Source organism: Lactuca serriola, chromosome 5 (assembly GCF_051521515.1).
Source record: "Lactuca serriola cultivar US96UC23 chromosome 5, Lser_US96UC23_V15, whole genome shotgun sequence".
Lineage (NCBI taxonomy): Eukaryota > Viridiplantae > Streptophyta > Magnoliopsida > Asterales > Asteraceae > Lactuca > Lactuca serriola.
This window is the reverse complement of record NC_136412.1, coordinates 87,467,646-87,479,409: the sequence shown is the minus strand read 5'-3', so window position 1 is coordinate 87,479,409 and position 11,764 is coordinate 87,467,646. Positions and strand designations below refer to the sequence as shown.

At 37.1% G+C, this 11,764-nt stretch overlaps 2 protein-coding genes across 9 annotated transcripts; both read left to right on the top strand.

Moving 5' to 3' along the window:
* The first annotated feature begins 1,739 nt into the window (after positions 1-1,739).
* LOC145052739 (uncharacterized) lies at positions 1,740-7,179 on the top strand. Of its 7 annotated transcripts, none has more exons than XM_079000603.1 (18): positions 1,740-2,545; positions 2,670-2,719; positions 3,071-3,381; positions 3,472-3,516; positions 3,621-3,661; positions 3,791-3,872; positions 3,979-4,023; positions 4,140-4,196; positions 4,356-4,415; positions 4,522-4,649; positions 4,790-5,042; positions 5,207-5,273; positions 5,497-5,567; positions 5,637-5,726; positions 5,815-5,923; positions 6,126-6,217; positions 6,518-6,623; positions 6,909-7,179. In XM_079000603.1, the coding sequence occupies exons 3-18, from the start codon at positions 3,103-3,105 to the stop codon at positions 6,998-7,000; spliced, it is 1,617 nt and encodes a 538-aa protein (XP_078856729.1). In that variant the 5' UTR covers positions 1,740-2,545; positions 2,670-2,719; positions 3,071-3,102; the 3' UTR covers positions 7,001-7,179. The 7 variants fall into 7 exon arrangements, with proteins under 7 accessions (XP_078856729.1, XP_078856728.1, XP_078856730.1 ...); XM_079000602.1 differs by having other exon boundaries at positions 2,670-2,732; XM_079000604.1 differs by having other exon boundaries at positions 1,751-2,545; positions 3,284-3,381.
* A 289-nt stretch (positions 7,180-7,468) lies between these two features.
* LOC145052740 (protein PHLOEM PROTEIN 2-LIKE A1-like) lies at positions 7,469-11,008 on the top strand. Of its 2 annotated transcripts, XM_079000609.1 has the most exons (5): positions 7,469-7,606; positions 9,223-9,302; positions 9,857-9,908; positions 10,162-10,280; positions 10,449-11,008. In XM_079000609.1, exons 1-5 carry the CDS (start codon positions 7,496-7,498, stop codon positions 10,813-10,815), a joined length of 729 nt encoding a protein of 242 aa, XP_078856735.1. In that variant the 5' UTR covers positions 7,469-7,495; the 3' UTR covers positions 10,816-11,008. The 2 variants fall into 2 exon arrangements, with proteins under 2 accessions (XP_078856735.1, XP_078856736.1); XM_079000610.1 differs by lacking the exons at positions 9,223-9,302; positions 9,857-9,908 and having other exon boundaries at positions 7,470-7,606.
* The last annotated feature ends 756 nt before the right edge of the window (positions 11,009-11,764 follow it).

Genomic DNA, 11,764 nt, shown 5'->3' with positions numbered 1-11,764 from the left:
AGGGCTAATTTGATTTGTTCAAATAGTCAGTTGTCATAAATTGGGAATCGAGATATAGTACAAAGAGAATGATTTGAAATCATGTCTCATATGATATCTAGAATGGAGGAATATATGATCCCTTATCTAAGGACACGCGTATCTGATGGGATCAGAGTTGACAGCGGCTTTGGAAAGCTACGATTGCAGATCAGGATCTGAAGTCATACGCAGAATAGTTATTAGACTTATCCAAGTGGGAGACTGTTGGATTAATATCTAAGTCCATAACTGTTTTGGTATGTACTTGACCCGATGGTGCATGGTCCTTTTGGGTTGCCTTCACCAAAGCAACTTGATAGGATGAATTATGGAGGGAAAGGATTAAATATGGTTTATTAATATATTATGAGAATAATATATTAAAGGAGAAATCATAATGTTTAATTAATATTAGTCAATAATTAATTGGTAATTAGTTTTGTGACTAAAAGAGATTAATTAAACTTAAGGGACTGGAATTGTAATTATAAGATAATTGCAATTTGGGCCATGGATTGTCTTAAATTAAGGAGTGGACGAATTCTATGGGGAAACCCATAAGGAAATCGTCCAAGGCCCTAATTAAAGGAGTCCATGGGTTACTTAGGGCTTAAGCATCCAAATTAGGATTTCCTTGTTAGATAACCCTAATTGCCTAACTATATATAAGACCCTTATGACCCAAAAACGTGGAGGAGCTTTATTCTAGGGTTAGAACACGTTTTGGGCAACCTCCATCCTCTCTCCTCTTCATCCTCTTGCTTATGGTGTTTGTGAACCATTAGAGGAGTGACATTTGTGACTCTAAGCTTTCTAAAGTCAATACAAGGAGATTTGAGATTGTTATTGCTACATAACAATCAAGGTAACATCTTAAACCTATTCTCATGTTAATATGATTACTTGAATGATAGAATTAGGGTTTATAGTCTTGGATAACTTGCATGTACAATAGAGAAACCTAGATCCAAACATTAGGGTTTGTATGAGCACATAGGATGTTCTTAGGACCAAAACCCATCACTTGCTTCTTTTGGAACCCCCAAGCTTCCAATTCTTTCTTCAAGCTTCAAACAACCAAAAACACACAAAAATGGCTCAAGGACACTCCAAATACTTTAGGGTTTCGAGTTAGGGCTTTCCTGTTTTGTGAGAGACGATGGAGACTGAAATGGGATAAGTTAAGGCGTTGAATAGGATGTAAACCCCAAATATTAGGGTTTCATCCAGGCAGTCCTACTCGTCGAGTCGGGCTCCCAACTCGTCGAGTAGGTTACTTAAAACTCGCGTCCAGAATCCAGTATACTCGACGAGTTGGGCCTCCAACTCGTTGAGTCCCAGTGTAAAACATGCAATTACTTAAATTTAAAATCCAATCTATGTGTGTGTGTGTGTGGGGGGGGGGGGGTAGCCTTCTTATGGAAGTCAAAAGTAAGGAAAAAAATCGTCTGGCCCCTTCGATTATTTAATGACTTTTTTTTAACCCCTGGAATAAACTTTATGCCTTAGGAGTGCAAAAAAAAATATTAAGGACATTTTAAACCAAAAAAAAAAATGTTGTAGGGTTACAATGATATTATCTCTAAAAAAAGTATATTACACTGACGGTCCATGTGGTTTGATGTAATTTATGCGTTTGGTACCTACCTTTTTTTTTTTTTAACTCGGAACGTCCCTATAATTTGGTTTTGTTACGCTGTTGGTCCCTAGCCGACTTAAAATGGCTGATATACCCTTATATAATGTTTTAATTGGTTTGGCCCACTCTTTCTCTAGTATCAGTAAAGAATGAAATGAAAACCTAATCCATCGGACCAACATCAGTTTCCCTTCCTCCTTTTCTTCTCTTTCCAGCGCCACCTCCCCTGTTCCATTGAAATCACTGCCGTCGACGAGTAGAAACTTCAAACAATCGTTTGACGATTATATTCAAGGGAAAGATGTTGCTCACTCTTCCTTCCGATCATCTTCCCCCTTTTACCCTAACCCAGTGAACCACCCAACCATCATCTGTCGCATTTCTCCTCTAAACCAACGACACCCACAACGCACCTTAAGTCCATGGCACTGAAGCCAACAAGAAGAAGCAACTTATTGCAAGGGACCCAACGTCCGACTTTTAACGACCACATCAACCAACAATTTCTGGGTTTTGATTTCTTCACTAGAATTTTAATCTAAGGTTTAAAATGGCAGACCATGGTGAACCTGTGACGACGAGAAATCAAATGTTTCGAGGAGAACATGTGATGGGGAACAACTGGAAGCTTCAAGTTAGATCCATCCGATCCACAAAAATGGCAAAACCAAAGGGAAAAATTTGATGCAGCTGCGTTGAATCATGAGTCCCCTTTGTTAAATTGTTAAATCTCAAATCTTTTTTTTGTAACAATTTTGTAATTACCGATCAAACTATCGAGTGTTAATAGAATAAACTGGTCTCGTGTGTTGATTCACTTGGGATTGTATGTGGGATTTTTGTATCTGCAACCTTTGCATCAACGATTTTGGTTTTGGATTTGAGGTACGAGTTCGATTTTAGATGTATTTCAACTTTATTGTTGAACTTTACATAGATTTATGGTTGGATTTGTGTTTAGTTTGTGATGATTTATGTGGTATCGAATTTGTGGCCGGAGTTGGTGCAGAGAATTGGATCGATGGCCGGAGATGGTGCCAGGAAGGGAAGATGATTTAGGTGGGGTGGACCGGTAGGTCCCACTTTCAACAATATATTAATAGTTTATTTTATTTAAAAATAATTAAAATAATAAAATAAGGACTAATAAAATAAAAATATATCATTAAAGGTAAAATAGTCATTCTAAGTTGGGTAGGAATGAACGACGTAACAAAACCAAACTATAGTGACGATCCGAGTTAAATAATAAGTTATGGACCAAACGCACAAATTACCCAAACCACGGGGACCATCCGTGTAATTTACTCAAAAAAATCAATTTCCTTTTTTTTTTTTTTTTTTTTTTTTTTTTTTTAATTTTTTTAATTTTTTAATTTTTTTTTTGTTACGGCTGTCAAAACTCAAAAGAAAAGGGACCTGTTTGTAAATTTGGATGAAATATGACCGCGAGTTCGTTTAAAAAGGAGCATTCTGCAACCTTCCTGCCTGTTCTAGAGGTTCCTTCCCAATTGTTTTCAAATTTCATAGCTCCCACAAAATCGCTTTTTTTCTGTGTACTTCCTCCATCAATTAGCAAACTCGAAAGAAGATTATTAACAGAGACATTAAACGATTCAACAGTAATGGATGTGAGGTCTGTTGTTGAAGCTGTTTCTACCGATGATGACGACGCTCCATTGTACCAGGTTGAGAGCCTCTGTATGCGATGCGGTGAAAATGTAAGTTTGTATGCGAATACACATGTGTGAAGATGATCACAGTGGAAGTTCTTTGATGCTGATATAGACTTCAATTGCATTGAGTGACAGGGGATAACGAGATTTCTATTAACCTTGATTCCACACTTTAGGAAGGTAATCTTTATTGCTTCTTTCAATTTCTTTCTCAATTTAATGTTTTAGCTATTAGCTGTATGTTTCATGAATTTTTGTTTTTAACAAATCTTCGCGCCTTGCAGATCTTGTTGTCAGCCTTTGAGTGTCCTCATTGTGGCGAGAGGTGTGTGGATATTGATTTTACTTAACTTCTTGCATTTCATAGATCTTTCTTCATTAAATTTGCTGGTGAATGTTTAGTTGAAAGAGGCTATATTAAATGTCTTATTGTGTTGTTCTTGTTCATATGAAGGAACAATGAGGTGCAGTTTGCCGGTGAGATACAACCCCGAGGTTCTTGCTATCGCTTGGAATTCTCATCAGGTGATCAAAAGGTTGTTGTCTAGTGAACTAAAATAAGATTTTTGTACTTCCAACTTACGTAATTTCATATAAAAGTATTTGTATATTTCATTTTTCTGACTGGATTTTTCATTGCAGATGCTTAATCGTCAAGTAGTGAAATCCGAAACAGCCACAATTAAGGTATGCGACTTTATCCTCTCAATGCGACTATCACCAATCGAAATCCAATTTTCCTAATTTATGGAACAAATCGTCAATTTGATTGTGCTTTCTTCCCTACATCTGTGTATATGTAGATACCTCAACTTGATTTTGAGATTCCTCCCGAGTCACAACGTGGATCTCTATCAACGGTAATTCCTTATTTTCCTCTTTCGGATTAATCTCAGTTTGCTTCTGGAATCTTCTTAATTTGAACTTCCTAGTTCATCAACCATTACACCCTAGGCAGAAAATAGAAATAACTTAATTCTATTGATATCGATTGGAAGTGTATTGTGTATATCTTTCAGATTGAAGGAATTTTGGCCCGATCTGCTGATGAATTACAAGCACTTCAAAAAGAAAGAAAGGTTTGCCAGTTGATTGCACATGATCAATGCCCTCTTTCAACATAGCTTCCATTGTTAACTGTTGGGATGACCTAATTTTCAGTGATTTTGGACTTTTTTTTTACAGAAAGTTGATCCTCAGACTGCTGAAGCTATAGACAAGTTCATATTAAAACTAAGATCATGTGCAACAGGGAATTCATCTTTTACCTTCATATTAGATGATCCTGCTGGCAACAGCTTTATAGAGAACCCGTAAGTTTTTTTTTTGTTCTGAAAAATAGCAGCATACTTTTATTGATTTGTTTATTATATATAGTAAAGTAGTATGCTATAATAAATAAATTATAGTAATAAACAAATAAATGAAAGTAGAATGCTATTTCTTGCAACAGGTATGCTCCATCTGTGAATCCATCATTAACTATTGATTTCTATGAGAGAACTCATGATCAACAAGCCTCACTTGGATATCTTGTTGACCAATCACAAACAAGAGAACATGAAAATGATGAATCATCAAACAAAAACAATCAAACATCTCAACCCCACGGATCAGTTGGAGCAGTTGCTGGTAGGCGAGCTATTGCTCAGGGTAACACTGCAGAATTTACTGAAACTCTTTTTCGCTATACTGCACCAGAAGAGGTACTGGAAAAAAAAAGACCAAATTGCCCTCTTGAGAAAACTGACTGAATTTAAACATTGCCTGAAAAAAGGAACCTAAACATGTTAAGAAACTATGAAATAAGGAGCAAACTGGCAAAAAAAGAAATACTGAGGGACCATTTTGTAATTTTTTCTTTGAGCAGGTGATGACATTCCCATCAACATGTGGTGCTTGTGCTGTTAGATGTGAGACTCGGATGTTTGTGACAAGTATCCTTTTTTTAAGTTCATAAATTTTTTCGCCACGTCAGCAATGACATGGCTTAAAAAGCTGGTGACTTGTGCCATGTCATGATATTGCTATAATGAGAAGATTTTTCTACAGTAAATAAATTGCAAATACAAGGCTACAATAAAAAAAAAAAAGGAAAGTGCATTGCTGTTTTGTGCATGTGTCCCTTTTAAGGTTTGTTTAGCTTGACTTTTTGGCAAGAGATTCCATACTTCCAAGAAGTGATTGTGATGGCATCTACTTGTGATGCTTGTGGCTATAGAAATTCTGAGGTTTGTAGTTATTTTTGTACACCTCTTTGCTTGTTCTTCAAGTTTTCTCATTTGCTTAGTTTCTTGCAGCTGAAGGCAGGTGGTGCTATACCTGCAAAAGGAAAGAAAGTGACACTGATTGTGAGAAATGTTAATGATTTAAGCCGTGATGTCATAAAGGTATCCATATATACATAAATAATCAATGACATTTTTTTTTTGAATTTAGTGCGTGTTTTTCTTAACAAATTGGTTTTGTGTGTTTTAGTCTGACACTGCAAGTGTAAAAATCCCGGAGATTGATTTGGAGCTTGCAGGTGGCACTTTAGGAGGCCTTGTGACAACTGTCGAAGGTTTAGTCACCAAAATCAACGAAAGTAAGTATTTTTTTATTTTTTTATTTTTTTAATCATTTTGACAAAATGTCAGCTTGAGGTGCTGATACTAGCTGATAACTAAAAATGACGCTAAGACTATGTTTAAAAGATTTTACTTTTTTTCAATTAAAAAGGTGACAAAATATGGTGAAATAAATAAGCTTGTTTGTGATTATGATTTGTAAATAATAAATAATTACAGGTCTTGAGAGAGTACACGGGTTCACTTTTGGAGATAGTCTGGATGAGGATAGAAGAAGCAAATGGCTCGACTTCAAAGCCAGGCTCCTCAAGGTATGAAAAATGTAGTTATATTAGAGTAAATTACATTTTTGGTCCCTGAGTGTTGCCTTTTTTTCAGCTTTGGTCCCAAAAACTTCTCTCTTACAATTTTGGTCCTCATTTGAGATTCTGTAACGTTTTTGGGACAAAATTATATTCAGGAGTCATTTTCATTGGAACAACGACCAAAAAAGTCACAAGAACATCAAATAAGGACCAAAATTGCAAAATTTAGCTATACCCAGTGACCGAAAATGTAATTTACTCTTATTATTATTGTTGGTATTAATTATTGTCATTGATATGTTGCAGCTTCTGAATATAGAAGAAACTTGGACACTGATCTTAGATGATGCTCTGGCAAACTCTTTCATTGCACCAACAACCGATGATATTAAAGATGACTTTCAGTTAATTTGTAAGTTATTTATTTATTTATTTATTATTATTATGAACTTTTTTTGGAACAATGTTGCTAAATAGTAAATTGTTACAAAAGTTTCTATTTATTTTTGTTGATACATGGCAAGTTTATTGAAACGATTTCATTGGTTACTGGTTTGTGGCATTGTTCCTTTAATGTTTCACTATTTTTCACAAGAATTGAAATATGGTTATTATTTTAAATAAAGTGATTTTGCAACATTTGTGATATGTTATTGCGCATATAATTGGTTTTTGTTTAAATGTTTGAAATTTTCAGTTGATGAATACGAGAGATCATGGGAACAGAACGAGGAGTTGGGATTGAATGACATGGACACCTCTTCTGCTGATGTGGCATATGCTTCATGAAATCAGTTGGCTTGTATCATAATTAAGTTTGTGTCATTTGTGTTTTTCAAGACTTTTTACTGTAAACTTAATGCCTAACTACTTTTGTCTTATTATTTAAGATTTCACAACCGACTGATTTTAGGCCATAATTTACACTAGTTATTTATATAAGAAAATAAGAGATTCGAGTTTTTGAAGGTTTTAGGGTCGTGGGTATGTTTCTTTTTTTTTTTTTTTTTTTTTTTTAAATCAAGTTGGGAAGACACCATTTTTTATAAGGATGTGATACATAAATAAAAAAATCTGACAAAGAGCATTCAAGACAAAAGGACCTTTAGAATAAAACCCAAGCCAAAAACAAAAACATCCTTGAACAGAATAAATAACATTAATTCAATGACATTGCTCTAGAGTGATGAATTGAATCTAATTCCTTGAGTGTCCAACTTAATTACTCCTTTACAAAATGGGGTTCCCAAGAAGTAATTTATCAATTACCATTTCAATATCAAAATGGGACTATCAAAATGGGAGGAAGATCTTCTCAAGAATGCAGATGCTGTTATAGATAAGTCCCCAATGGAAGACCTCTATGCTGGTGTGTTCTTTAACCAAAATAGAAAGGTAGACCTTACCTTCCATCTCAATCTATTCCTTTTTTCTTAGCATACATTACCATTAATATCTACTTTCTAGTGTAAATTGACGTTTTTGTCATATCACTTATTTGGAAATGGTATACAAGTTTGGTTTTCTGTTTTTTGGTGGTAAATGAAAAAAATGTCCTCGGCATACATGGTATAGCCGAGGGTAAAATGGTCATTATACATGATACTTAAACGCGCTTCACGGTACAAAAACCGTGACCAAAAGGTAGTTTGAAGGACGATAAAGACAATTAATGAAAGTTATGCAGCATATTCATATAAGGTAAATACCACAAGGACAAAACTTGTTATTTAGGCTTTTTCTTATAAATGGTGATAGTATTCATATTCTGTTATAAGCTGTGTAGGTGTAACACCCGAGATCAGAAAGGTCAAGAAAGGAAAGGAAAAACCCTAGGTTGAAGAGGGTTGACTCGTCGAGTCCAGGGAGGAACTCGGCGAGTCGGAGCGGGATCCGGGTGTAAAGCAATTGACCGACTCGGCGAGTCGGCAAGTGGACTCGGCGAGTCAGGTCTGGGTTTGGAAACCCTAATTTCGGGACTTGGTACCCTATTTAAGCATCTTATTCTCTTTCCTAGGGCTCAGTTGCGGCCTTATAGTCCAGAACCAGAAACCCTAAGCCTCCATTGATGCTCATTCAAGTTTTCTTGCCATTTTGGGTGGTTTGAAGGAAGAAGGAAGAAGGCACACATTGGGGATCCAGGAATTGACAGTAGATCCAGAGTTTGTGAGGTCTTTCAGAGCATTTGAAGGTAATGAGTCGTGACCTTCCCTCTTTTGCATTTAGGTCAACCTTTATCATAGGATTTGGGGCTTTTAGGGCAAGTTCTTGAGCCATTTCGAGTTAGAAGCCCATATCTGAAGTTGCTACTTCAGATCTATGTGTATCTTGGCCTAGAGAATCATAAATCACCAGTCTATGGGTTGATTGTTGAGCTCCTTTGTCCCAAACCCTAAGTTTATGGTGCCTAGATCTCCTTCTCTACACGTAAAGTTTGCAACTTTACGTGGGGAATAGGCTTGGGAATGGTAGATCTGCAGTATGGAGTCCATGCATGACTCAAAAGTCCTCTGCATGTATGAAGATCTGACCAGACTCGGCGAGTCCTTCGAGTGGACTCGGCGAGTAGCTTGAAGATGAGGAGGAACTCGACGAGTGAGATGAACAGCTCGTCGAGTCGGATGAAGTTAAGCATGAACTCGGCGAGTTGGAAGAACAACTCGACGAGTTGGTTGAAGATTGTCTTCGACTCGGCGAGTCTATTAGTGGACTCGGTGAGTCAGGTCGCAAAACCTCAAACCCTTCGAGTTGAGACTCGAATCAGTGAGTCGGGTGGTGACTCAGCGAGTTGGACGGGACAGGACTTGGAACTAGTTGGACTCGGCGAGTCATAGAATGACTCGGCGAGTCGAGTCGCGAATAGAAAGACCCTGAGCATATGAACTCGGCGAGTCATTAGGAGGATTCGGCGAGTAGGGTTGACCTGGAAGGTTGACTTTGACCAGGATTTTGACTTTGACCAGAGTTGACTTAGTTGACTGTCAGACTAAGTGTTATATGTATATTGATAGCTCGGAGAGCTAGAGGAGCAGCGGTTCAGGGGATTGTCGAGTAGCAGCCAGAGGTTTATCAGCAGAGCTCAGCAGTTCAGGTGAGTTTCCCTTCAGTAGGAACGGGTCTATGGCCACAATGCCGGCCCGTTTAGCTAGCAGTAGTTTTCGGACTTCGGTCCGATGTAGGGGACGAAGGTCCCAGTCAGCTTCGGACTTCGGTCCGATGTAGTTGTTAGTATGTTTGATGCCTTCGTGGCTCAGACAGGGTTTACGTGTTATGCTAGTTGATATGTTTATGCTATGTTCAGTCAGCTTCGGACTTCGGTCCGATGTAGGGGACAAGGTCCTAGTCAGCTTCGGACTTCGGTCCGATGTCAGCTTCGGACTTCGGTTCGATGTAGGGGACAAGGTCCCAGTCAGCTTCGGACTTCGGTCCGATGTCAGCTTCGGACTTCGGTTCGATGTAGGGGACAAGGTCCCAGTCAGCTTCAGACTTCGGTCCGATATAGGGGGCAAGGCCCTAGTTAGTCCGGACTTTGGTCTGATGCAGTGGGCAAGGCCCAGTATGTGTTTTATTTGTTATTGTGTGGTATGTGGTAGAATGGGGGAGCTCACTAAGCTTCGTGCTTACGGTTTTCAGTTTTGGTTTCAGGTACTCGGTTTTCAAAAGAGGAGCTCGGGAAGATTGCAGAGCACACACCAAAGTCAGTTAGCCTGAAAATGTTTGACTCTGATAATGATATTATGTTTTGAATTTAATACTCGAAAGTTATGTTTGACTTATGATACGTTTTTATAAATCTAGTTTTAGTAATGTTTTAAAATAAATTTTTAGTCGTGATTTTTGGGTCGTTACAGTAGGTAAATTGTAGAATCATGTAATGTAAATGGTAAATACCACATCCTCGTATTATGGTAAATGACAATAACGCCCTCATCTTTTTTTGGTTGAAATAGAAGTATTGGATTGACAAGGCAACATTTGGCAACTGCTTCATGGTTTTTGCAAGGGACGTTTCAGTCGCATGGGGTAGTGACAAACGTTATTGGGATTGGCCAAGCATTAAAGAAACAAGGTGATATTTACATGCACATGAGTCGAACAGATTTATTTATCAATGTACAATGAAAAAAAAATATAAATAAATAACCAAATAGATTAAAATATATTGCTATTTTCTAAATTATATTGATCAGAAATGGTAAATGCAAAAAATAAATAAAAAATTCCTTTGTCTATGCAGTGACGTGTTTATAGATGTTGTGGAATTGCTACAAGTTAGTCGGTTATCGGTGGGGTCGAAATTTGACACAGCCAATTTAACAGCAGGAATGAATTATGAAGTTGTATTTGTGATGATGCTTAAAGAAGATAGTGATGGGTGGACTGCTCTAGTCACTTTTAGACTCAACCTGCCAAACGGAAACAAACAACAACATGAAGAAAGCTTGCTTAAAAAGCCAAGATCGCAGTGGTTTGAGATTCAGGTGGGTGAGTTTATGGTGGAACCAAAAAACGATGGAATTATCGAGTTCAGTTTGAGTGAAAGTGAAAATAATTGGAAGAGAGGTTTAGTCGTCAAAGGTGTGGTCATCCGACCAAAAAAGTGAGACTTGGGAGTTGGGAATACGCGAAATATCTTATTTGTTGGGCTCTATACTTACTTATCGGACTATATTTGTTATGTAATAATGGTATGGGTTTTATAATTATAATGATCATTGAACAGGGATACGATATGAAGCTTAATTTCCATTTCTATATGAAGTTATAAATGGATGAGGAATATTTCAATGCTTTCAATTTGGGTACTAGTTGATATTGATTGGATCGTATTTACTATTATAATGTATTGTGTATTGTGTTATAAATAAGATGTGTATTGAGGTTCAGTATAAAGTGTTTAGGTATCCGTGTATTAAGTGTGGGACCTGTGTATCATATGAGTTTATTAAAAATAAAAGTTTAATATGAAGGTGTAAGCATAATGCTTAGGCCAGACAATCGTGTCGCGTTCGGGTTGGTGTGTCGCGGGTTGGCGGGTTAAAATATGCCAACTCAAACACGTCTCATTTAAATATACAGGTCGCGGATTGGCGGGTTTTGAACATAAACCCATATATGACCCGCCAACCGATTTATTTATACGGGTTCACAGGTTGGCGGGATCATGGGTCCGAATTTTAGAAATTTAAGTCTTAAACATCCAAATGAAAATTAAAAACATTCATAGAAACATGTTACAGACTTAGCTTTATAGGTTAAGACTTACGACCTTAGACCATTCACCACGAGTCAAAATGTCAAAACAGTCAAATGGTCTATGAATCAGTGGTATATATTATATATTATTTATTAAATATTAATACTTGATACATAAAAATAAAATAATTCTTTTATTAAGAATATAAATGGGTTGGCAGGTCAAACCATTTATTTTTTGAGAAATCCATATATGACCCATTTAATAAACGGGATGGCGGGTTGAAAAACTCAACCAAAATCCATTTATTTCGTGTCATGTCGCGGGTCGTATCGTGGGTCATGTCGAGAATTGCC

Excerpts from the sequence above, each read along its gene's own strand:
- LOC145052740 (XM_079000609.1), top strand. The coding sequence starts at position 7,496 with ATGGGACTATCAAAATGGGAGGAAGATCTTCTCAAGAATGCAGATGCT. Across the intron at positions 9,303-9,856 it reads AGCAGAGCTCAGCAGTTCAG|GTACTCGGTTTTCAAAAGAG; the intron begins GTGAGTTTCCCT and ends TTTTGGTTTCAG. Across the intron at positions 10,281-10,448 it reads CCAAGCATTAAAGAAACAAG|TGACGTGTTTATAGATGTTG; the intron begins GTGATATTTACA and ends TTGTCTATGCAG.
- LOC145052739 (XM_079000603.1), top strand. The coding sequence starts at position 3,103 with ATGACCGCGAGTTCGTTTAAAAAGGAGCATTCTGCAACCTTCCTGCCT. Across the intron at positions 5,568-5,636 it reads GTGGCTATAGAAATTCTGAG|CTGAAGGCAGGTGGTGCTAT; the intron begins GTTTGTAGTTAT and ends AGTTTCTTGCAG. Across the intron at positions 6,218-6,517 it reads TCAAAGCCAGGCTCCTCAAG|CTTCTGAATATAGAAGAAAC; the intron begins GTATGAAAAATG and ends GATATGTTGCAG.